This window comes from Microtus oregoni, unplaced genomic scaffold (assembly GCF_018167655.1).
Source record: "Microtus oregoni isolate MIOR12 unplaced genomic scaffold, Mior012 000021F_ref0000039, whole genome shotgun sequence".
Classification (NCBI taxonomy): domain Eukaryota; kingdom Metazoa; phylum Chordata; class Mammalia; order Rodentia; family Cricetidae; genus Microtus; species Microtus oregoni.
The window spans coordinates 4,369,946-4,397,792 of NW_024543080.1; the positions used below are offsets into that span (position 1 = coordinate 4,369,946).

General features: G+C 38.5%; 1 protein-coding gene across 1 annotated transcript in view; it reads right to left on the reverse strand.

Annotated features, from left to right (window-relative positions):
- Positions 1–2,830: 2,830 nt before the first annotated feature.
- Positions 2,831–27,847, reverse strand: part of Mrpl1 (mitochondrial ribosomal protein L1) — a 52,861-nt gene continuing 27,844 nt past the window's right edge. Inside the window, exons 7-9 of the mRNA XM_041671484.1 lie at positions 23,294–23,400; positions 4,176–4,257; positions 2,831–2,975 (exon numbers count right to left, since the gene is read on the reverse strand). Coding sequence (XP_041527418.1) covers positions 2,869–2,975; positions 4,176–4,257; positions 23,294–23,400 — 296 coding nt within the window. The 3' untranslated portion in view covers positions 2,831–2,868. The remainder of the gene's footprint in view (positions 2,976–4,175; positions 4,258–23,293; positions 23,401–27,847) is intronic.

The window sequence follows — 27,847 nt, forward strand, 5'->3', positions numbered from 1 at the left end:
AACTGGGATATGCCATGAATTACGGAGGTGGGTAGGTAAAAGTACAGATGAAAGCACACAATGCTGAGTTGTCAAATCTGATTGATGTGCCAGTGGGTGTTCAGTTTTCTTGTTTCCTTCCCATCTGAAATTTTCTATAATAACAAACTTTCAAACTCCAACATAGAGGCTGGACAGACAGCACTGTGATTAAGAAGGCTTCTTGTTCTTTCAAGCGACCCAAGTCTGGTTCCAAGCACCCATGTTGGACAAATCACGACGACCTGTTACCTCAACGCCAAGGGATCTGATGCTGTCTTCTGACCGCGTGGGAACTTGTACATGCAGATTCAGAGACAGATATACCAAAAGAAAAACTTACACATACCCGTTAGACATCCTAATAAACCTCTATAACAAGGCCCTAATAGATTACAAACAAACCATTTACTCTAAAACAAAGCTCCAACCGGACTCTACAGGATTATCCTTGCTATTTCATCTGCAGTCTATAGCCATTGAAGTTATATGAAAGGCTATTGTCGCCACCTACTGGACATTGAGGTTGATTGCTTGATATAAAAATTAAAAGTCTAGTTTTGTTAACAAGTTATCAAGTTTGTTTCTCTTGTGTATTACGTTAGTATGCTGTTTAACCTCATATTACATCACCTTCGACTGCTGGCTACTTTCTGAGAGGTGCACTCTAAGACAGTGTTCAGAAAGTGCTCACCTTGTCATGCTCCTGTTTGTCTTACTGGACATCTTGCTTGTCAGCAGGGTTGGCACAGAATTTAAATTATTTATACAGAAGAATAGCCAGAAAGTTGGGAACTTCTCCGGCTCTTGGTTCAGGGCACGCATGTTTTTGCTATCTAAATCTTTAAATATCTTGGGGCTGGAGAGATGGCTGTGGCATTAGGAACACTCAATAGTTCAAGACTATTCAGAACTCCAGTTCCAGGGGCTCTGACACCCTCTTCTGGCAGGCGCATACATGGTATGTAGACAAAATACCCAGACACATAAAATTAAATAAGGATTAAATAAAAATACTTAAAATCCTGGTTTATACTACACATTTTGGAATCTTTTATAAGTTGGCTAGTGAAATTCAACAGTGACTTTCAACCAGGTACTTTAGTTAGGGTCACTTGTGCAATTTTAGAATAAACTGATGGTGACCTTTTTATTAAATCAGGTTGACAACATTGGTAGCCACTACATCCACTACCCGATGAGAAATGCACAATTCTGAGATAAATCTCCTACTACCAGGTGAAGACCAGCTATTTGTAATTGGTAAGCCTTCGAAGTAATTTATATGTAAACTAAAGTTTGGGATTCACCAGTATTTACTATAAAACTTTACAATCTTAATTTTTTAAAAACCAATGGGTGGAGGACCTTGAAACCATTTTAATGCCTAGCAATTGAGGGAATGCTGCAATAAAGGAATGAAATGTTACTCACTTTCCATGTGATTTGAATAAAATAAATGATTACTTTCAAACAGCATATATTAATGGGGCTAGAGAGAAGGCTCAGCAGTTAAGAGAACTTGTAGAGAGGACCCGGGTTCAGTTCTTGGCCCATAACCATTTGTAACTCCAGTTCCAGGAAATGCCCACCTCTGAGCACCAAGGGTACATGGTGTACATATACGTATGTAAGCAAAATACTCATACGTAGGATAAATAAATCTTTAAAAACCACACTAGCATGTATACGTGTGTGTATGCCTGTGTGTATATGTGTGTGTTCTTTTCCTCTCTGTTTCAACTGAAGATGTCAAAGGAATGTCCACTCAAAAATTAATTCTGGTTATCTCTGAGTAGCAGGATTGAGTGATTTCATGTTTATCAGTGCTCTAAATATTTCCACACTAAGATTAACCAGCAGAAAATTGACAAAACAACAACAGCTCTGAATTGAGTAGTAGAACGTTGGCCCCGCATGCACACAGACAGGTCTTGCATCCAATCCCAAACATGATGAAAAATTGCAAAGTGGCTTGGGAAATGGCTCAGCTGGAAAAGCGCCCGCCGTACAAGCATGAGGATGTAGGTTCAATCCCCAGGGAAGGAGGAGACAAGAGGGTCCCTGAGCTTGCTGGCCAGCCAGCCTGATGAATCTGTGAACTCCAGGCTGAGACTCTGCCTCAACACATAAGGTAGAGAGCTGCTGAGAAAGATGCCGCTATTGACCTCTGCCCCCACCCACACGTCACAGACACATGATTAAAAAATCAAATCCCAACAAAACAAAAAACGTGTCTTCTTTGTAAATGGGGATTTCAAATAATCAACTGTCGATTTCAGAACCTGACAACTGGGAAATGACTTCCCTGTACACAGCCCATTCCTCATCTTCCCTTTAGCTTTCACATCACCAGTGCTGGGGAACAAGAAACTTTAATGCACTACTTTAAACATTTGAAACTGTAGTGGTAAGTTCAGTCTATCTTAGAACACACAAAAAGGTCGTTGAAAAGCTTCTACATTCCAACAAGCCTCTCTGCCGACACAATAATCCAAATCAGACCAAATCAAACCAAATTAGAAAAATCCCAGGTTTAATGGATACAAAGCACCCCAGAGAGGAGCCGGGGAAGGAAGATCAGAAAACCATGTGTTTGTTCTCTCGGGGGCAATTTAAATACCCTGTGAAATAATTTTTAAACTGACATTTCTTTATATTGAAACTGTAAAAAACAAAAACAAAAAAACAAAAAAAAACATTAGTGTTAAAATTTACTTCTAAATGTACTGATCAAGAAACCATGAGGAGCCAAACTAGAAATTATAGTTTTACAGATTTCTCTGTTGTCCGCCCCCCCCCCCCCCCCCGCCAACCCCATCCCAACAATAATTTCCCAATGCAACAATTTTAGGTAGCTTCTTTGGTTTCAACTTCTTTGGGCAACAGTGAATCAGTCTTCAGCAGCAAACCTTCACTGGTTGAACTACGAAGGAAGGCACGCACCACAAAAGGACCTAGAACAAAGACAAGAACCAATGTGATTTTCCCACTAAGACCCCATGGATCAGATGCACACACCTAGGAAGGCTTGTGGGACTCAGATGCTCCCCTGGAAAGTTCTGCGCTGCTCTCCTGAACAGTCACTGCACTAGTCATCCTGGAGATGACTCGCTCACTTGTAATTCATTCCTTTATTCCAGAAGATGTTCACCAAGTATTTAACTTCGGTAACACCAACAGCGAAGGGAACAGGGTGATTACATCTGAGGGAAACACTCTACATACTTATCTAAAGCAGTCAGCACAGATGCTAACTTTGAGTATCAAATTGGTACCACTCTCAACAAATGAAAAGACTTATCCTAAGCCCAAAGTTAAGATATTTCATCTAAAATGGCAAAAAGAGAAAAATAATTTTTAGAGAATTTATTATCCATTATTCTCTAGTTATCTCACAAGATCAAAGTTCCCTATGGAGTATAAAAATCTGTATTCATGCAGTATCTTTAGCCATATTTTGGATGAATTAATAAATGAAATAGTCAATCACATCACCAATGTGCTTCATTCTCAAGGATGGCAAAAGTTTGTTTTGATTAGCATAATTATATAACTAAATCCTGTAAACTCCCAGCATGGGAATTGCACAGGGACAGTCATTGGAGCCTGGGAAGCTCATCGTCAGGCACCCACAGTGTGGATTGTGTGAGGAAGGAACACAAGCAATGCCAAAGACAACAGAAGTATCTTGTATCTACTACAGTGCCCAAGTTAGTGATTCTCCTCACGTCATGAGAGTCACCCATTTACAAGAGGACTCTCCTGTCAAGGCAAAAATACCTACTTTCTGTTATAAGATAAAGATTAAAAAGGACAACTGCTTTCCAACTTTCTTTCCTATTTAATGCCATTATAATTTTAAAGCAATCAATCTCCTTTAAACCTTAATACATTTAACAGTAGAAATAATATGCAAATTTACAAAGGTTTAGGGAGTATACTTTTTTTATTACTGATAAATAAGTCCATCTCTAAAACCTTATGCTTCATGAATAAAGTAATTAAGACTCCTTTGGCAAAGAAAAATTTTATTTTATTTACTCCCCGGAAGTACTGTGTCTATAGTACTTGCACATTTCCTCTTCATCTGCATACTTCATGTCTGGAAAGTACCACTGGGGCTTATGGAAGTCTACCCTCACCCAGCTACTCACCCAGATTTAGTGGTCTATGCCTACAGACTTCATTTATAACTGCTTGAAGATTGGCAGTTAACTGATCACTTGGCATATCCAACTGAAAGAAACAGATATATATTTACCATTCCTAATAGGAAAGTGAAGAGTCATCACAGTTGGGTAACTGCACCAGTGTGTATTCTAGATGGTGTATTTTATGTAGTTATTTAATGCAATGGCCTACTAAGAAACTCTACTATGAAGACAAAATATAAGAACCCTATAATTCTTTTAGAAGCACTTAAACATCTTCACATATTTATATGTCGAGTTATTTTACAGAATATATCCTAGTGAGCTATATTTAACTTTTTCTATCTGAAGTTCTGCGACTTCCAAGTAATTTCCCCAAAGTATACCCCAAATATAGAGACCAATCACTCATCTCAAAATTAAGAATATTTCTCTTTTACTTATGTGGGGGCGACAGTGGGTGTGCACATGCGTGGGTATAAGTCAGAAGTTAGGTATTGGGTGTTTTCCTCTATTGCACACCACCGTATTTTTTTAGAAACAAGGTCTCTTGATGAGCCTGAAGCTCATCAGTTTGGCTAGGCTGGCCAGCCACTGAGCTCTGGAGTCCTCCTGTCTTTGTCTGCCCAGTACCAGAGTTATAGACATGTCATACCATGTTTGAGAAGTGTAGGTTGTTTCATATCAGCAAAGTATTTTCATGAACATGTCTGAAAGTCATGAAAACTTGCTCAAGAAAACAAGCCTATCAGCATGCACACACACAATGAGAGTTCTGCTTCCAGGGTTGTAGAAAGAGCAGGCTCATTTGTTTCCCAGCTGCCCAGACCCAAAACAATCACACAGAAACTGTATTATTACAACACTGCTAGGCCTATTAGCTCACACGTCTTATTGGTTAGCTCTTGTATCTTAAACTAGCCCATTTCTATTATTTTATATTTTACCAGGAGGCTTGTGGCCTACTGGTAAGATACACAGAGAGAGTAGGCAGAGTCAGTGGTTGGCTGTCTCCTTCCATAGCTACATGGCTTCTCTCTGAATCCGCCTACTCTCTCCATATATCCTTTTCAGCCTGGCTATATTCTTTTAAGCCACTGACCGAAAGCAGCTTCTTTATTAACCAGTGGCAATAAAATATATTAACAGCATACAAAGGGAAATCCTACATCACAAGGTCTTAAGGGATTTTTGAGAAAGATAGAGAGAGAAGAAAGACTCCTGAAGAAACAGGACCCCTGGACCAGTGTCACTTAGACTGACATAAGTTTATCTGACTATTTTGGAGGACTATGGATCTCAGTAGTACATTTGCAGAGAATAAAAAATAAATAAATATAAATAAAACTTAAAAAAGCAAAACACATAAATGAACTTTAAATACTGCATACTCCTGAAGTAGACAGTATTTAAGTGTGATGTGAGCAAACTAGAGACAGACTGTTTTTTCAAAGTTACATTTACACTACTGTAGAGGAATCACTCTTAGAGGGCTGGTCTATTTCTAGTTTTTGAGGTGAATCACTATAAAATAGAAACTTTAGCTTCCCATTTTGCTAATTCAATTTCCAGTCTATTTAAAATTGAGCTTATAAAGCAAAGTCTCAGAGGTAAAAATTATCACTGATGAGAGAACTGTTTCACTGTCTCAAGACATACATTGTCCATCAATAGCATGCACGTTTATAAGAACAATGCACCATCGATGAATGATATGCACGTTTATAAGAACAATGCACCGTCAATAAATAGCATGCATGTTTATAAAAACAATGCACTGTCGATGAATAATATGCACGTTTATAAGAACAATGAACTGTCGAACAGCATGCACGTTTATAAGAACAATGCACTGTTGGTGAATAGCATGCACTTTTATGTAGGGCCATCTTATACAGGCCCATACTTCTGCACTGTGTGGTGACCAGAATTTCAGGCCAGTTTGCACCTGCCACACAGGAGGTGGCCACCTAGCCTTCTGAGACAACCTGAGACCAAGCTAAACGAAGGGTCAGGATATGTTAATGTTACTCTGCTCTTTCTTTGTAATTTGGGAAGTTCACCAGGGAAGAAGTGTTAATTCAGTATAGGTGACAGGGCAGCCACACTTGCTTAAGAGAGAGCTTTTACTTCCCATCACCCATAACAGTGTAAACTGGGGAAAGGAAGGCTACCTGCATGTCTCTAAAGAACATTAAGTAAACCTGTAAAAACAATAATCAATGACATAACTCCACTTAATGGGAACTTACTTTGGGATAAATTTTTAAGCATCTCCATAGAAAGACTCATCAATTTCACCTAAAAATTCTATGAAGTGGTTGCTATTATTATTATTACTCACAATTAAAAACTGAGATGTGCAAGAGCATGGGCAATCAGGTGTGGAGGCACATTACATAATCTCAGCACTGGGGAGGCTCAGGCAACGGGATCAGTAATTTGAGCCAGCCTATTCTACATAGCAAATTCTAGGCCATCCTGGGCTATATAGTGTGACCATGTTTCAAAGAATAAAAGGGATGGGTGCCTAGGCAGAGGAACCACAGGAGGTACTGATGATAAAGAGGACCAGGTGACAGATGACTGAGGAGGAAAGGGGGTAAGTGTTGATGTTCATGTCACCTGAGTACAGGTGTGCAGACGGGAAGGACATTAACTGACACTTAAAACAAGGGTTGTGGGACCAGTGCCATGCCAAGTCCTCATTTGTCAGCAATAAGTAATAACCTGAATTTCCATGTGATATTTTCTAGCTTTAAAATGCCAATTTCAATTTTAAAAAACCAAACCAAATTATTATGCAAGCTCTACAAAATAAATCCAGCACCAAACTTTTAAAAATGATCTTCAAGTTATACCACAAAACAGAAAATTTGATATTAATATAGTGGTTTGAGACTGGTTGCAAAGACTTCAGGATTTCTCTTACCAATAGTAAAAAGTGACTGAATGTTGCTAAGCAGATGAATCACATATCTGCCTAGAAAAAAATCTGGAGGAAGTACAGAAAAAAACAAGACTTGGCATCCGTTCTTTGTAAACGGTGAGATAGTAAGTGTGTAAGGCTTTGCAAGCCATATGGACTCTGTTACAACTGCTCAGGGCTGCTGGAGCAAAAGAGAAGCTAAAACAATAGCTAAACAAGTACAGCTGTGTTCCAGCAAAACTTTCTTTACAAAGACAGGGGGAGAACTGGGCTATGGCACCAAAACCAGAGCTCAGAGACACTGAAGATGTAACAGAGCAAAAGCAACAATTACTTCCTTCCAAGCACAAATGGGTCTTGTTTGTGCCTTAAAAGAACACAAAACTTTCTATCCAATAGATTTTTAGGTTATTATTATGTGTCTACTGTGCAGATGAGGCAAAATGTTTTGTTTCCCTATGAATTGCATTTCAATTTAAAAATAACAGTAGGGAAAATTCACAGCAACAATTTCAACAGCTGCTGTAAATTTTATGCATGCATTTGAAACAAGTTCTTTATGGCTGATGACAGGACCCAAATCTGGAAACAAAAATAGAAAATGTATTGTCTTATGTGCTCCATAAAAAAAAAAAAAAGATACCAATAGTTAAGGCCACCTACTATCTTCTCTATCAGTTCAAAGTAGAAACAGAAGCCAGAGAAGATGGTAAAGGTGCAGATACCTCACATGGGGAGATTGGGGACCCATGAAAGAAGATGAGCAGACCCTGTGATATGTGAAGTTCTAACCATTAGGAGATGACCAGAGAAGCTCCATGGGAGCAGGAGCCAATCCAGTCCCAGGACACTGGCAGACCAGGACTGAGCCAGTGGCCTGGACCAGAGCAGACCTGAGACAGCAAACTTCACAGGAACAGGTACAGGGGAGTAACTGCTGAGCAAGTGGGCCAGAGCCAGAGACCGCTGAGGGTCCAGATGTGAATCTGGGACCTACAAGAAAGTAGACCTAAGCCAGGACCCCTGTGGGACTAGGCGTGAGTCTAGGACCCACCAGGAACTAGGCCTGAGCCAGGACCTCTGCCAGTCTGGGCATGAATCTGGGATCTCCGAGGGAGTAGGCAGGAACCAGAGATCTCTGTGGATTCAGGCATGAGTCTGGGACCTCAGAGGGAGTAGGCCTGAACAGGACCTCTGTGGGTCCAGGCGTTGGAATATACAGAGAATATGGGACACCATGAAAAGGCCAAACCTAAGAATAATCGGTATAGAAGGAGAAGAAGTTCAACTCAAAAGCACAAGAAATATATTTAGGGGTTGGGGATTTAGCTCAGTGGTAGAGCACTTGCCTAGCAAGCGCAAGGCCCTGGGTTCGGTCCTCAGCTTCAGGAAAAAAAAAGAAATATATTTAACAAAATCATAGAAGAAAATTTTCCCTACCTAAAGAAAGATATGCCTATGACAATACAAGAAGCTTACAGACCACCAAATAGACTAGCTCCAAAAAACGTCCCCTCACCACATAATAATCAAAACACTAAACATACGAAGTAAAAGAAAAGAATATTAAGAGCTGCAAAGGAAAAAGGTCAAGTAACATATAAAGGCAGACCTATCAGAATTACACCTGACTTCTCATTGGAGACAATGAAAGCCAGAAGGTCATGGTCAAGCATTATACAGACATTAATAGACCATGGATGCCAGCCCAGACTACTATTCCCAGCAAAACTTTCAATCATCATAGAAGGACAAAATAAGATATTCCATGACAAAACCAGATTTTACCAACACCTAGCCACAAACCCAGAAGGAAAACTAAAACACAAAATACTAGAAGGAAAACTCCAACCCAAGGAAGTTGGCTACACCAACAAAAACACAGACAATAGATGATCTCATAGCAGCAAATCCCAAAGGGGAAAATGCACAAATTAACATCACCAACGATGAAAACTAAATTAACAGGAGACAGCAATCACTGGTCATTAATATCCCTTAATATAAATGGACTCAACAAACCTATAAAAAGGCACAGGCGAACAGATTGGATATGAAAACAGAATCCATCCTTCTTCTGTAACAAGAAACACATCTCAACCTCAAAGACAGATATCATCTCAGAGTAAAGGGTTGGGAAAAAAATATTCCAATCAAATGGACCTAAGAAACAAGCAGGTATAGCTATCCTAATATCTAACAAAATAGACTTCAAACTAAAATCAATCAAAAGAGACAAATAAGGACATTTCATATTAGTCAGAGGAAAAATCCATCAAGAGGAAATCTCAGTACTAAACATATAGGCCCAGGGTACCCTCATATGTAAAAGAAACGCTTCTAAAGCTTAAATCATACATTAAACCCCACACACTAATAGTGGGAGACTTCAACACTCCACTCCCCTCTCACCACTAGACAGGTCAGTCAGACAAAAAATGAACAGAGAAATAAGGGAACTAACAGATGTTATAACTCAAATGGTCTTAACAGACATCTATAGAATATTCCATCCAAACAGAAAAGAATATATCTTCTTCTCAGCACCTCATGGAACCTTCTCAAAAATTGAACACATAGTTAGTAACAAAACAAACCTCAACAAATACAAAAAATTGGAATAACCCCATGTATCTTGTCAGATCATCATGCTTTAAAACTAGAAGTCAACAGCAATACTAATTCCAGAAAGCCCACAAACATATGGAAATTAAACAATGCTCACCTGAATCAAAGAAGAAATAAAGGGAGAAATTAAAGACTTCCTAAAATTCAATGAAAATGATCACACAACATAGCCAAATTTATGAGACACAATAAAAGCAGTGTTAAGAGTAAAGTTCATAGCACTAAATGTATATATAAAGAAGCTGGAAACGTCCCACACTAGTGAATTAATAGAACATTTGAAAACTTTAGAACAAAAAGAAGCAAACTCACCTAAAAGAACTACACGGCAGGAAATAATCAAATTGAGAGCTGAAATCAACAAAATAGAAACAAAAAAAAAACAATACAAAGAATCAATGAGACGAAGAGTTGGTTCTTCGAGAAAATCAACAAAATAGAGACAACCATTGACTACAAACTCTACTACAGAGCTACAGTACTGAAAACAACCTGTATTGCCATAAGAACAGACAGGAGGACCAATGGAACCAAATAGAAGACCCGGATATTTATCCACACACCTTCGAACACCTGATTTTTGACAAAGAAGCAAAAACTATCAAATGGAAAAAAGAAAGCATATTTAACAAATGGTGCTGGCATAACTGGATATCAACATGTAGAAGAATGAAAATAGACCCATATCTATTACCATGCACAAAACTCAAGTCCAAATGGATCAAAGACCTCAACATAAAGCCAGCCACATTGAATGAACCTTATAGAAGAAAAAGTGGGAAGTACACTTGAACGCATTGGCACAGGAGACCACTTCCTAAATATAACCCCAGCAGCACAGACACTGAGAGAAACAATTAATAAATGGGACCTCCTGAAACTGAAAAGCTTCTGTAAAGCAAAGGACACAGTCAACAAGACAAAATGACAGCCTACAGAATGGGAAAAGATTTTTCACTAACCCCACATCAAACAGGGGTCTGATCTCCAAAATATACAAAGAACTCAAGAGATCACATAATCCAATAAGAAAAAGGAGTACAGACCTAAACAGAGGACTCTCAACAGAGGAATCTAAAATGGCTGAAAGACACTTAAGGAAATGTTCAACATCCTTAGTCATCAGAGAAATGCAAATCAAAACAACTCTGAGATTCCATTTTGCACCTGTAAGAATGGCCAAGATCAAAAACACTGAAGACAACTTATGCTGGAGAGGTTGTGGGGTAAAGGGAACACTCCTGCATTGCTGGTGGGAGTGCAAGCTGGTACAATCACTTTGGATGTCAGTGTGGCGATTTCTCAGAAAATTAGGAAACAACCTTCCTCAAGACCCAGTAATACCACTTTTGGGTATATATCCAAAGGATGCTCAATTATGCCACAAGGAGATGTGTTCAACTATGTTCAAAGCAGTATTGTTTGTCATAGCCAGAACCTGGAAACAACCTAAAGAATGGATAAGAAAAATGTGGTACATTTACAAAATGGAGTACTACACAGCAGAAAAAAATAATGACATCTTGAATTTTGCAGGGAAATGGATGGAGCTAGAAAACATCATTTTGAGTGAGGTAACCTAGACACAAAAGGCAAGTATCATATGTACTCAATCATAAGTGGTTTTTAAACATAAAACAAAGAAAACCTGTCCACAAATCACAATCCCAGAGAACTTAGACAACAATGAGGACACTAAGAGAGACATACATAGATCTAATCTACATAGGAAGTAGAAAGAGACAAGATCTCCTGAGAAATTGGGTGCATGGGGACTATGGGGTGGGTTGAAGGGGAGGGGAGAGCCAGGGAGGGGAGCAAAGAAAAATGTAGAGCTCAATAAAAATCAATTTAAAAAAAAAAAAGAGAGAGAGAGAGAGATGACCAGAAAGCACCAACAATCCAGAGGCTGTAAATACTCCCATGGAAGGAAAAGCACCCAGCTTCTCCCTTTACTCTCTCTGACAGGCCTATCTATATCAAAGTTCATAGCAATTCAGCCCAAAAATGGTGCTGGAGGCAAAGACAGCTTAGGGTCATGTACTCCTAGGCTTAGAGTAAGAGAAAACTGAGGACCAAGTAATTCTCTCTACTTCAGGCCACTAACTTGGGCAAGGGATGACTCTGGATAAGAGACTGGTATCAGAAACTGCATTAGCTACCCTTTCAACCATTAACAGCCATTAGAACCATGATATCTGCCTAACATGTCTGTGCCTATTAGAGGGGAAGTTGTACTGAGCACAGCTGGAAGCAGTGAATGAGAAAACATATTTTATGTTTTAACATCAATAAAGGTGGACTTCTTTTTAATAAACTACTATGCATTTATACAGACACAGATATATTCTGTATGTATTAAAAATGTAAATTTATGCTCTTAGAAGCAATTTCATAGCAATGAGACATTAGCAGCAATCTAAATGCCCAAGAAAAAGAATAAGGTTGAATAAATTATGATGTATCTACACAAGAGACTATAAAAACAGCTATTAAAATTCTTTGCAAGAATTTTTATGACACAGGGGAGGGCTTAAGACACAGTGTTAAGGATACCAAACTCAGTATGCACCAGAGATACAGCAAACAAAATAGTACCTGCATGGAGCAGGATGGTGCTGCTGGAGAGGGCCCAAGAGTGCCCAGTAATGACAGGGATTTTGAGTTCCCTCTATAGTCTTAGCTAGGCTAGTATTTTCCAAATACCTTTTTAGGTACATATAACCCCCAATAAACAACTGGCTTTAGTTCAGTATTTAAAATTACAAAACCCAGAGGCTACAGAGGTGGCTCAGCAGTGAAAAGCACTTATCTTAGGAGTACCTACATGGCAGCTTCCATCCTCCTCTCGCCTACATACACATCATGTATGCATGTATCGTACTGAAACACACTCATACACATAAAATAAAAATATAAAAACATTTTTTAAAAGTTTCAAGATCAGGGCTGAGTGTAGCTCAATGGTAGAGTACTTGTTTAGAATATGTGAGGCCCAAAAATCAATCCCCAGCACCTCAAAAAAAATAAATAAATAAAAAACAATAAAAGGTTATAAAATCAGCTCTTTAAAGTTCTGCATAAATTACAAGGTATATTCTACTTATTAAGAAAGAAAAAAGTAAAGCAAAAATTACTCTTAATGTTTACTCGAATTCCTACCCACCAAACATCAAAACTCAGAAAAAAGCTATGCTGCCACATATTTTCATACTTTCAAAATTATATACACATAATATTTTTGCAAGACAGGGTTTCTCTGTAGCTTTGAGGCCTGTCCTGGAACTAGCTCTTATAGACCAGGATGACCTCAACTCACAGAGATCCGCCTGCCTCTGCCTCCTCCCAAGTGCTGGAATTAAAGGCATGCACCATCACTGCCTGACAATAAAATATATATATATATATATATATATATATATATATATATATATATATATATATATTTGGTTTTTCGAGACAGGGTTTCTCTGTGGTTTTGGAGCCTGTCCTGGAACTAGCTCTTGTAGACCAGGCTGGTCTCGAACTCACAGAGATCTGCCTGCCTGTGCCTCCCGAGTGCTGGGATTAAAGGCGTGCGCCACCACTGCCCGGCAATAATATATATTTTTGAAGTGAGAGGGAGAATTGACCTTCTGGGGAGTACAACCTTGTGAATTTTAACTCCTGCATGCATTTTGGTAGTAACTATACTGATATAGAATTAGAGGCCAAAGAAAATTCTTCTTGTAATCCTCAAGAATACACACCATACACTCCTAACCCTGACAACCATTGCACTGTCAACAGTTCTGCGTGTACAAAACTGCCGTGCTGATACAGTGGGTGAGCCATTAGACAGTACTCTCACTTCGCACAAGCACCCGGAAAGACCATCCTTCTATCTCTGAATTGTCCTCTTCTTGGCAGTTCACAAAAGTGGCATCATACAATATTTATTCTTTGGCATTCTTATTTCATATAAGGTGTCTTCAAGACTCAAACACAAGCATATGCCAGAACTTCCTTCATTCTGATGCTGTTCTTGGCACATGTCACGTGTGGTTCATCTGCTCTCTGCTGGTGGGCCCTTGAGCTGACTGCACCTTTAGACTACTGTATCAGCATAGATCTGAAGTCAGGCTCTGCATAGACCTGGCCTGATACCAATGGAAGGAGATGAGGAAGACACAGTGTCAGACTGGTCCTTCTTCTCATTTGGGTCTCCTCCAAATGCTACTGTATCGTCATCATAGCCCTCAGCCAGATGTGCCAGACATTGTCCAGGTTTCCTCATATCTGCACTCAGTGGGGAAGGCAGAGTGTATGCTGTGACTACACCATCTCACATGGAATGAGACCCTCCCAGGCTTATATGTATGTATCAGTACTTTAGGGTTGGCAAACATTTTCAGTAACGGGCTGGATTATATTTCGGTATTCAGGCCTTCAGTTTTAAGGGTCACATATGAGTATTATTATCATCTTTTAACAAATTAAACAAAAATTTATTTTATTTTATAAATTATGTGGCAATTTGTGTGTCTGTGTGGCTATGTACAGGTGAGCATGAGTGACCCTGGAGACCAGAGGCATCAAATCCCAGGAACTGGAGTTACTGGCAGCTTTGAGTACCTGCAGTGGGTGTTGGAATCTTGGCTGAATACAGTTTCTCCTCTGTCTTAGCACTGCATCCTTAGAGATCTCAGATCTACTACTGACACACTTCACCTCCTATTGATGTGCTCCACCTCCTGTATTTTACATACTATAATACATTTTCTTTTATTTATAATCCCCTCATTTATGGCACATACACTGTATTACATGAAAATAATACAAGGAAAAGTTAAGCAGCTGGAAAGAATAAGGGGAAAGAAGAGGATGTACCCCTAAGCCATGAGCCAATGGCTTGCTCCCTTTCACTGAGACATCTGATGGTATCTGACAAATAATAGTCTTTGTAATCCATTCTTGACCTAGTTGTAAAACAGTGTTCACACCTTGTCTACCTGAATTTGAAAATGTTCAGTACAGTACTCACGTTCATGTTCACTGTCCTGAGAACCCTCACTCAGCGCAGCATCCATGCTCATGCCCCTGCCTTGCACTGGTTTATTTTTGTTACGTTACACTTCAGCTTTTATCAAATGCCAGGCTGAGAATATTCCTGCCTCAAGACATCTCACTATTATATAAACAAGTAGAGTGATACCCATGAATGGACCATGTCTACAACTTCAAACACGTCTTCAGCTTTAAAAGGAACACACACAAAAAAAAATCACATCAAAGGTACTGCCTCTATACTACACAGTTCAAAGCTCCAAATATATTTGCGACCCAGACACGCCACACTAGTTAAACCAGGGCTTGGCATGCTCGGTGTAAACAGATTTAAGCCAGGGCTTGGCATGCTCGGTGTAAACAGATTTAAGTTGTCTGGCCTCTCTTCTTTCACAGAAAGTGAGCTTAGGTTTGACTGCCCATAACATTATTGTTCATAACGCTTCAAAATTGGATATTTATGCAACTGTAAAGGGTTAATAAAGTTGTTTTGCTTCAGTGTTATAACTTAATGTCAAAACTAAACTATTATATAAGTGTATTAAAGCATACTCTTCACAATTTTAACCATTTCTAGTAAAGTTTTTGAAATTTATTCTCAAATATTCCGGACTTCATGTTCTAATTATATATCAACAAATTAAATAAATGCAACTTTTAGAATATAAACATGACGGCATTCATATTTTAAAAATAGGTACTTTCTTTTTGGTCTTTTTTTGTTTTTTGAGGGCGAGTCTCATTCTGTAAATCTGTCTGTACAGAAACTTGTGATTCTCTTCCATCAACCACCCGAGTGCTGAGAATGCAGGCACATATCAGCATGCCCAGCTCAGGTCATTTCTTAAAAATACTCTGGTTTTTTGTTATAGACCTGATTTCATGTGCATGTGTGTGTGTGTGTATATATGTGTGTGTGTGTGTGTGTGCAGGGACACATGTACATGGGGCTATGTATGGAGGCCAGAGGTCAGTGCTGGTTTGTCTTTTAATCCTGCTCCACCTTATTTTTTGAAACAGTTTCTTACTGAACCTGGAGCTCAAAAATTTGAGAAGAGTAGGTAGCCAGAGCCCGAGGGAGCCTCCCATCTCCAGCTCCCCAGTGTTAGGCTTTGCCATGGATACTGGGAATCTGAACCCAGGTCATCATGCTTAGGCAGCAAACATTTACCAAAGAGCAAACTCCCAGAACCTAACTTAACTTGATTTTATAGTGCACAGGTAGGAATGAGGGCTACGGTCAGGGTTCATACATTCCATATATACAGAATATGCACGTGAGTATTACGGTCAGGGTTCACACATTTTATATATATGGGATATACATGTAAGAATTATAATCAGGGTTCATGCATTCCATGAAGACAGAGATTTTTATCTATTTTATTGATATCCTACTATGTATATACCTGATATACAGTATACATGCAATATTCAACAAATTAATGAATGAGTCATGAATCTCTGAGTCATGACTAATACAACCACTTAGTCAAGAGGAATGTACAAATGTATATACAAATGCTCTGCATGCCATCAAAAGTCTACCGTTATCCCCAAAAGTCTACTGTTTTACTGAGGCCAAAAGCCTCTGGACAAAAGGCTTTAGTTCTTCTAAGGGTCACAGTCTTTACTATGAGGAACTATTTGGGGGACATATTACTAAGATATATGCACAATTCTAGGCATTCCTCGAATACTGTTCTTTGCTTGTATTTTAACATTCCCCAGAATGCCTTTGTATAACCGTCTAAAAGTGTAAAGAGCATTATCAGTTCCCAGGATATATAAAAATAGGCCTCAACCATGACCAACTTTGGTTTACTGGTTGTTCTTGATTACCACCCTGTTTCTATCCAAATGAAGAGGCCCCCAGATATGTAGTATGGGATGCTGCTAGTATCCTTTATTCTGCACTCATTCTAAATCATATTCTCATTAATATACAGGCTGGGAAAATATAAAGAAAGCACACCTTCAATATTCCCAACTGTGTAATAAAATTAACATCATGAATGAAAACTTTATTAGTCTAACTTGAAATTTTTAAGTTTTAATGTTATCTGATAATTATAAAATTTTACTAAATTGTTTTTTAACCAAATAGGAAATAGTTTAATACTTTTGAAATAATTTTGTTGTTATCCTTTTCATCTTTAATGACTTTACTAAGGCATAGTTTTGTATATCAAATCACTTGTGGTTTTCTAATGTAAAATCCAACAATTTCTAGTAAGTTTACCAGGATGTGTACCTACCTACCATAAATCAGGGTTAAAGGCCATCATCACAGTCTGACCTGTTATTCTCATTACTGTAGATGCCTGTTTCACTCTGGGCAATTACTGATCTTTTTTGTTTTAATTTTGCTTCTCTTTGGGTATTTTACATAAATGGTGTTATGCATGTGGTTCTGAATCTGGCTTCTTTCTTGAAACATGATGTTACATTATATTATATATAGCTTGGTTCACCCATATTATATTTATTATATATATATATATATATATATAGCAACAATTTTGTTAACTACAATTTTATTTGATATGTTAGATATTCTTTTTTAAAAGATTTATTACAATTTGGCGCTTGTCTTAAGAGTTTCTATTGCTGTGATGAAACATCATGAACAAAAGCAAGTCGGGATAGAAGGGATTTATTTGGCTTACACTTCCAGATTATAGTCCATCACTGGAGGAAATCAGGGCAGGGACCTGGAGGCAGGAGCTGATACAGAGGCCATGGAAGGGTGCTATTGACTGGCTAGCTTCCCATGGCTTGCTCAGACTGCTTTCTAATAGAACACAGGACCATGAGCCCAGGGATGGTACCACCCACAGTGGGTTGGGCTCTCCCCCACCAATTACTAATTAAGAAAATGTCCTATAGCTGGATCTTATGGAGGCATTTTCTGAATTGAGATTCAGATAACCCTAGCTTGTACCAACTTGACATAAAACTATCCAGCACAGGCCTGGAGAGATGGGTGAGCAGCTAGGAGCATTTACTGTCCCTCGTAGAAGACTTGAGTTTGGTTCCCACCTAATTTGTCACAATTGCCTATAACTCCAGTTCCGGGGGATCTGGCATCCTCTTCTGACCCCTTCAGGTTCTTCCATGTACATGGTGTACATACATACACTCAGGGACATGCACATACAAACATACAACAAGATTTTACTTTTATTTATGTATATGTGTGTTGGTAGATGTATGTGCAGATGTTCAAGGCCAGAAAGGGGCAATCCAGGGAGGTGGACACAGTTGTGAGCCACCCTATATGGATGCTGAGAATCAAATCCTCCCGAAGAGCATCAGGTACTCTAAACCACCGAGCCATTCTCTTTAAGAATATGACACAACATAATTATTTTGAGGGGAAGGGGGCAGGTGAGACAAGGTTTCTCTGTGCAGCAGCCCTGGCTGTCCTGGAACCCACTCTGTAGGCCAGACTAGCCTTAAACCCACAGAGATCTGCTTGTCTCTGCCTCCTGAGTGCTGGGATTAAAATCGTGAGTCATTACCTAGTGCGGGAGAATTGTCTGTATTCTGTCAATTATGTTTTAAATAAACCCTGATTGGTCGGTAGCCAGGCAGGAAGTATAGGCGGGAAAATCAGACAGGAAGTAGAGGTGGGCAATGAGAACAGGAGTATTCTGGGAAGAAGGAAGCTTTTCCCCCAGTCCTGCCCAGACCACAGAAGAAGCAAGATGTGACCTACTCTGCCAAAAAAGGTACCAAGCCATGTGGCTAACATATACTAGAATAATGGGCTGGTATACGTTATAAAAGCTAATACAAAGCCTGAGCTAATGGGTCAATCATCTTATAATCTTATGGAGACCTCTGTGTGATTTTCTTTGGGACTTGCCAGCTGTGGGTACTGGGCAGGACAGAAACCCCACAAGCAGGCCCTCATGTTACAGTCGCCACCTGGTGACACATATTCTTAAAAATTTACAACTTAGTTTGGGCATATGTTTATACTCAAGGAACTACCACTAGTCAAGATAAATAATCACTTCCAAAATTCATTATGTTGCTTTGCCATTCCTATTTCCTGTCCCTCCTCATCCATCTCTATACCCAAGGTCATTTTTTCCATCAAATAAGTTAGCTTACATTTGCTAGAGTTTTATATAAATAAAATCATATTATATACTCCGTCCTCCTTGGATTCTTCACTCAGCAGACATTAGCATATATGGAGTTTATTTATTACTTTTGTTTATATTATCCTGTCAAGCCTATTTATTTAGAATGTTTCTAATTTAGGGATAATATAAACACATTTGTTTCAAAATTTCTGTTTAAACATGTTTTCATTTCTCCTAAATACACGGCTAAAAGTGGAATAGCAGAACTGGGAGGTAGGAGGAAGTTCAGCTTCTTTACAAATCACCAAATTGCTTGCCAATGAGGTTGCATCATCTTTGAAAAAAAATGGAATTTTCCCACAAAGATTTCCAGTAGTCCAGTCTGCTATGTCCTCACCAACACTTGGTTATGGGTATAGGGGAGTAGTCTTATTCATCCAGGAGATGGTAGTGACAGCTCCTTGTGTTTTGATTTACACTGCACCAGTGACTAAAGATGGTAACCATCATGCCATGTTTGTTTGTCATCTGTCCTATCTCCTTTAAGTGTTCAAGTATTTGCCAATGTAAAAACACTGGGTAGTTTACTGAACTTAGGAAGTCATAATTTATAAATAATTTTTATAATCCATAACCAAAAAAGATATAAGAAAGTGTGTAGATAACTCATTTTCAGTCAATTTAAATCACTTGAGATGAATAAACTATATTTTTTCCAAGAACAGTCATCAAAAAGAGTTGGATATTTGTCTGCAATAAATCAACATCAACCCTCATTTCAAAGCACATACAATATCTATGAAATTTGGGGTTTCAGTTAAATAATATAGTGAATTACAGTAGCTATTAAATGTTAAACCAACCTTGAATTCCTCCAGTAACTGCTTGGTCACTCCCATAGTTTAAAAAGGGTTAATCCCCTTCAAACCTCATGTAGAAAATGGACTGCCCCTGTGGCAGTGTTGGGCATGGAGACCTGTGAAGTTGTTAGGTGAAGAGAGATAACTGTCTGTCAGGGGTAGATTCATTCTCCAGACAATTTGTTCTTATAAAGCAGGGCACCTTCTCATGTCTTGTCTCTCCAGCACAGCTTGCATACCCTTTCATTCTTCTGCTACAACACGATGTAGCATGAAGCTTTCCCCATATACCAGCGCCATACTCTTAGACTTGGCTACCTCTAGAACCATACACTAACAAAAACCTCTACTATTTTTATTTATGGTTGTGAGCCTAGCCTTTAATGGTTGAGCCATCTCTCCAGCCCAACCTCTACTATTTTTATATCACCGGGTCTCAGGCATTCTGTTATGACAATAGAAAATGGACTTAGGCAGTCAAAATATTTGTTAAAAATAAGTTAAAAATTTTTATGTCTATATTCATAAATGATATTATAGTTTTTTTTGATTTCAAGGTACTTCTCCCTGTTTCAGGTAGAAAGGTCAGTTGTGTCTCTGTTACTCCATCTTAATCAGAAGTATTCTGCTACCTAGCTATTGTTATTATCACATTGACTTCTTCCTAGCCTGAGTAGAACTAAACCATTATTATCATTTTACAGGAAACTGGGGGAAGGCCCAGAATACAACAAAATATAGGAACTACTGTTGTTTCAAAAGCATGGGATTAGATTTGAACCATAACAATATGAATCTAAAATCCACTCCACTAATCTTCCACCATATCAAAGCATTTCAAAAGTATTTATAAGATAAATGTCTATTTTTTTAAGTGTGACAAAAGCTTCCAAAAGAGTCTCACAGTCTAATTCAGAGCCTATATTTTAATCACTATGGTATCTCTTAGATAAGAAAAAAAGACAAAAGGAAAGAAAAGAATGAGACACTATGGTTTCTCACACTTTAGAACCTAATAAACTATTAACTACAGAATATACTGAAAATATACCTTAAGAAAAAGGCAGATTTAATCCAGCTAGGAAGAGTTTTATAAGGCTATTCTATGATCCTCAAAGACAAACAAGAACAGAGATGATGTCACCATTCTAAAATTGTATGTGAAATAGACATTATTATAGTATGTAGACAAGGACAATCGGAACACAACCTTGAGAAACTCGCCTAAAGTCTGCCTTAAACAGCACAACAAGTATCAGACAAGTCTCTGCAGCTCCAGAAGACTCTCTGGAGTTTTACATTTGGGCTCTTGTTTGTTTGTGTTTGGATTACAACACTGTCAACCTTAAGAAACAAGAAGCACTGCCAAGGGCCTTTGGGAACTAGGAAATTTCAACATCAGAGTCTAGCAGAGCCCAGGCCAAGTAAATGAGAGCTGAGCCTTGAAGACAATGTGCCAAGTGGGACTTCCCAATGGCTGCGCAGATCTGCTCTGCTTCCTTTCTAAGGCAAGTGTTCCACCGTTAAGTGCACAGAGTGCTTTGTCTAGATAATCTATAGTGGACGTGGTTCAGTTAACGTGGACTATCAACTATTGCCTATGTTGTGAAATTCCTCCTTAGAGTGAAACAAAAGGAGAGAAAGAAAAGCTAAGAGCTATTCAAATTATTTTAACTCTGTGAGCAGAGTACAGAGACTACATGCTTGAAGACACTGTTAAGGTTCAAATAAATTCCCTCATTTTAACTATGAGACTTTGAAATGGTTTTCAACCTTGTGGCCTTCTGTACTTTTATCTATAAAATGGAGGTGATGGTTTTACCTCTTCTGGGCTTGATTTTCATCTGATACATAGACACCACAATCCCTACATGCAAGGTTCAGGAATTAGTGCAGAAAACAGGGTGAAAGACTGTAAGAGTCAGAGGAACAGGGAGCCTGCTGTGAGACTGTGTCTCCTAGAAATGGAAGAGAAGCTACACCTGTAAAGTCTCACCAACATGGCTGCCTAAATATGACCTGCTAAAGAATGACATCAAATAGACATGCTAGCATGGAATGGGAAATGTTCATGAGACATCAACACTACACAAAGTACAACAGGCAATTAATGCTGAGGGTGAGAGAAACACCAACTGATTATTCAATAACCAAAGAGTCAGCCCTGAAAACATATACATATACGTAATCATCCTATGGTTTGAGCAGGTTGTAGTTATATATTTAGAAATATACATGCACTCACACACTTGTATGCACTAGTTTATATACATGCATGTGCACACACACACATACACAAAGAGGCCATGAATTTAGAAAAGAATAGAGGATTGGGCTTCAGGGAGGAAAAGCAAAGGAAAATTATGTAATTATATTATAATCTCAAAAAATTTAAAAATTATTAGAAATAAAGCTCAACTAAAAGATTTAACAAACAAAAGCATTTAGAATAGCACCAGACACTTGGAAAACATTAAATCTTATTATCAGTAAAAGACTACTACTTGTATAGTTATTAATAGACACCTTTGGAGATTCTTCAGTACAAAGAACAGTTGCAAATAACATAATAATAACTTTAATGTTCCAAATGCTTATTTATTTAAAAACACAACTCTATAATTCTAATGCACCTATATTAATGCCATAAAAATGATATTAAAAATTGACATCCAGCTTGTTCTATAAGTATGTAAATAACTTTAAAACACTAGACAGAATTAATTGAAATAAAGCGAATGTAGACAGAGACTGCTCCTTCGTTCCTTTGGGTGCCATTATGTAGATGCATGCTGCTTTTTCGTTCCAGCCGGCCAGACCCAAATAATCACACAGAAACCATATTAATTACAACAATGTTTGGTCAAGAGCTTATGCATATTCATGGTTAACTCTTATATCTGAAATTAACCCATTTTTATTAATCTGTGTATCACCAAGAGATTGTGGCCTACTGGTAAGGTTCTGGAATTCCAGCGTCTTTCTCCTTCAGCAGCTACATGGCATCTCCCTGGTCCCACCTACTCTCTATATCTCTTCCAGCCTAGCTATATTCTGCCCTGCCATAAGCCAAAGTAGCTTTATTCATCAGCTAATAAAAGCAACACATAATACTGAAGGCCATCCCACATCAGGCAAATTAATTCATTTTGTGGTGTGTGTGTGTGTATGTATGCTCAGCAATCTGTAAGTATATATAAGATTCAAGTCTTACAACACCTAAAAACTTAAACATTAAATGACAAAAAACTTGTATGTTAGAGCAGATAGGTTAGGCAAAAAGCCAGTAAATGCCAGTGATAAGCCCATAACACAGGAAGAAATATCCTAAGTTTGCACATTCTGTGTGTGTGTGTGTTGTATAAACATAAATACATGTGTGCATGCATGTACCTGTGCTATAGCATGCTCTAGAGGAAGAAACTCTCAAATACAATTAAACTTGGTTAGCACAATTTACAGAATGAGATTCTTTACTTGTGTATTTGACACCAGTTCAAAGGAAAATTCCAATGTCAGGGATGGGCATCTGAACAAAGGAGAGATGCAATTATAACTTACTATTGCTATTTTGGTGCTGAGAAAGTTCTGCCTTTCTTCATCTACCATAATTTCATGTCCAGTTTTAAATAATTCAAGCATTTTTGGGATGTCACGACCAATGGAATCTGGTTAGAAAAATCAGAAAAATCCAAAGTTATTACAGCATCTAAACAATTAGCAAAATTAATGACTGAAATAAACGTAAGTTCTATGTGAAAAAACAGCAAATAAGCTGTGGCAGACAAATGTTAGGGAGGTTGCTATGGTCCCCGTTTCTAGTTCATGACAGTGGGTGATCTCTTCCCACTGGGTGTGGATGAGGTCTGCAACCTGCCTTCTAACCAAGCGACGGAATGATATGCACAGACTGCATTATATAATAAATACTACAGTGTCGTTCTGGAGGAACCTCTCTTCTTTATCGGCTTATATGAAGAGGACACAGAGTAAGGAACTCCAAAATCAGCAGGAATAATGGCGTCCTCAATCCAGCAGCAGCCTGCAAATAACAGACTTCTGCCAACCATCATGTGAGTCTGGAAGACAACTTGGTCAAACTGAAAGGAGAGAACCAACTCCACAGAGCTGTCCCCTGACCTCTGCACATGCACATGTGCCTCCCCTCTACATGCACACATACACATGTAACACACAGTCTGTTTTCAATAATAAAAGCCCAGAGCCAGCTGGTGGTGGCACACACCTTTAATCCCAGCATTCAGGAGGCAGAGGCAAAAGGACCTCGGTGAGTTCGAGGTCAGCCTGGTCTACAGAGCTAGTCCCAGGTCAGGCACCAAAACTACACAGAGAATTCCTGTCTCAAATAACTACTACTACTACTAATAATAATAATAATAATATCCAGGAGTCAGCTATCAGGAGGGTAAAAACTGAGAGATCAGAGAAGCAGAGCAGTCAGACACTAAAGTTCCTACCTCTACCAATGCTCAGACCAAAGGGTGATCCTGTCTCTACAAATCCTCAGACTGTCTCATACTGAATCCTCAGACAACATCTTCAGACTAAATCCTTAGACTGCATCCTCCAGATTATGTCTCCGCCCACCTTACAGCCCTCACTCCAGCCAGCCATATTCCTTATCTCCACCCCCCTCGTGCTGAGATTAAAGGTGTGTGCCAGCACTGTCTGCCTCTATGTTTAACTAGTGGCTTAGCTCTGCACTCTCATCTCCAGGCAAGCTTTATTTGTTAGATTACAAACAAAATATTACTACATACACACAAACACAAATTTTAAAAGTTTTAGTATGAGGGCTGGAGAGATGGCTTAGAGGTTAAGAGCACTGACTGCTCTTCCAGAGGTCCTGAGTTCAATTCCCAGCAACCACATGGTGGCTCACAACCATCTGTAATGAGATCTGGTGCCCTCTTCTGGCCTGCAGGCATACAGACAGACAGAACACTGTATACATAATAAATAAATCTCAAAAAAAAAGTTTAGTATGAAATGTTAAAGTATTCAATACTTACCTTGAATTTTTAAAAACTTTTAATTGAAAAACCAAGGTAACTTTCATGTAATATATTCTGATCAAGGTTTCCTCTCTCATCTCTTCCCAGATCCTTTCCATTTCCCTACCCTTCCAATTCCCTCCACACCAAGAAAACAAACACACAAATAAAAAATGGAAAACAAGGATAAAAACAAAATAAACTAACAAACAAAAAAAAGAAACTAGGAAAAGAGCATAAAAAAACACATACAAATATAGATACACAAAGAGACATACAGACAGACAGACACACAAAACAACTTAAAACCGGAAACCAAACATATAATCAAAAAATAGTAATACCTTTGAGTTCATTTTACTGCTGGGCATGGAGCCTGCCCTGAAGTGTGGTTTCGTATGCCCAGTAAGACACCCGTGGATAAACTATATCTTCCTATATGAGAGACTGTTAATTGGAGATAGTTTCTTGGTTGGAGATGGTGCCATTGTCTACTTTTGCATCCCAGCACTGGGACCCTGTCTGGTTTGGATTTGTATGGGTCCTGTGCAAACTGCCACAGTATTGGTGAGTTCATGTGCATCAGTCCTTTCATGTCTAGAAGACACTGTGTTCTTCGTATCATCTATCCCCCTATGGCTCTTAAAATCTCCTGCCTTCTCTTTTGCATAATTCCGAGCCCTGCAGGGAGGGTTTGATGGAGATGTCCCATTTAGGACTCCATATCCCAGGCTCGCTCACTCTGCACATGGTCCAGTTGTGGGTCTCTATTAGTTTCCATTTGTTGCAGGGGAAGCTTCTCTGATGATGGCAGAATGAGAAACTGACCTACGGGTACAGCAGAGTGCTATTAAGAGTCACTTTATGTCTCCTTTTAATTCTGTCTGATTCTAGTTCATATGTTTTGGGGCTCTGATTGTAGATGAGTATGTATTTTTATTATTATTATTATTATTAATTATCCAACTTTTCCAGTATCAGTTCTCACCTTAAAGATTGATTTTGTCTGGCATCAATATAGCCAATGACATTCTCTTAACTCTTTCGTTTGCATGACCTCATGAGCTACCTTCTGGTCAGAGTGAGCAGTGCATTTCCAACAGACACATGCCCAGTGGGAATCAGACATTGACATGCTTTCCACCATCGCATCATGATTGTTCCTTTGTACTTCTTATACAGCCATTTTTTTTGTTTTAAACAAATAAAAACCATGTCTCTTTTATTCCATATTTTGATTTAAGTTATATGCCTTTTAAACATGTTCTGGAAATTACAAAGATCACCTTTTTTAAAATCATAAATTACTTCATGTTTATAAATAACATCAATCAACTAATCTTTTTTTCTCTGCCATCTTAACACTGTGGTGACCGTCATGTTAAAACCTCATTTACTTTCTATATATTTGTCTTTAAAACAATATTCACTATACTTCATATGACAAAAATGATAATCATTCCAGATTCCTTTACACTTCATATTTAACCATAGTTCTTATTGATCCTGCCTCTTCAACATCCCCTAACATCTTCTTTTTCTGTCTTCACTACTATTGCAAAATTTATTCTTTCTCTGTTATCTGCACTACAATAGCCTCCCGAATATTCCCCGTTTAAGTTTCTATATCTTCACATTTCTAACCCATGACTTACATGATTCTTAACAAGGTTTTCAATGGTTCTCATCTACAAAAAGGATCAAATCTAATCTCTGTGGAATAGTGCAGAGCGCCCCATGGCTGGCCCACTGTCTATCACTGTCTAACCTTGTTAACTACCACTATTTGATAACACTCCACATCCAAATGACAGAAAGTGGCTTAAAACTTCTGGAAAATGCCCATTCATGGTTAATGTCTCAACTGTTATCTTCTTTACATGATTCTAAGAAGTAGATATTCACTCTCAGAAGTACGTTGTGTATTTCCTAATACACATGTGACTTTAATGCTTAAGTTTACTCTTCTCTGTCTCTTCTGTCAATATGTATTTTCTTAAAAATGTGACCTGCCAGCTGAGTGATGGTGGTGCATGCCCTTAATTTCAGCATTCAGGAGGCAGAAGTAGGTGGATCTCTGTGAGTTCATGGCTAGTCTGGTGGTCTACAGAGCTAGTTCCAGGACAGTCAGGGCTACACAAAGAAATGCTGTCTCTAAAACAAACAACAAAAAAAATGTAAACTGTCTTTTAATCTTTCAATTTTCAGAACATAGTAAGTAGTCAGTAATTACCCATTTATTTAACAAATGGGCTGTAATGGTAGAAATGACATATGTAATGGTAGAAACCACATATAAGTTCCCCTAAAATAATTGTACAAATGAATAGTCACTTTTAGGAATCTTAGGAACTTGGTGTACACACAGTATGAACTTTTTGTATATAGTTGGTGCTAACTCTGTCTACATTATCAAAAAAATTATTGGGCATTTGTTAGCATGGAACACATTTTGTAGATAAGAATTAACGGTCCTCAGTGATTTGCTGCCTTCACTTCCTTGTCACAGAGTCACTGAAGTCCACAGGGACAGAGCCAAGGCTGAGAGGCTTTTATACTCTATCCTGTTTCTCAGAAGGGACAGACATCAAATTACCGTGGCTTTGATTTCTTCTATTGACATGCACTTGCTCTCTACTTTCTTTTCTGTTTTATACTCTTCACTTTCTTTCCTGCCTTCCTCTCCCTCTAACACTCTCTACTGCTTCCATAATAACCATGATTCAGTCTTTTATTCTAAATGTATCTTTTTTTTCCTTTACTACAGAAAACAAGGCTGGCAGGCAAGAAAGAAAAGACAGAAAGAAGCTAGTTAGAATTGAACATGCTGAAATTTTATGAAATGGTGAAAACTAAGAACTGACATTAGAATCTGGGGAAGCAATGGCCTGTGACTGTAACTGAGAACACTATTTCAGATAACTGAGAGAGGAGACAGGAAGCAAGAATAATACTTGGTAAGAAGTGGAAGCAACAAATCACTAAAGGCCACTATTTTAAAAACTGGTATAAGGACAAAGAACTGAGACTATACAACAAGGGTAGCTCAACCAAAGGAAGGCTTGAATGGCAGGGAAGTGTTCTCTGTTTGACAAAACAA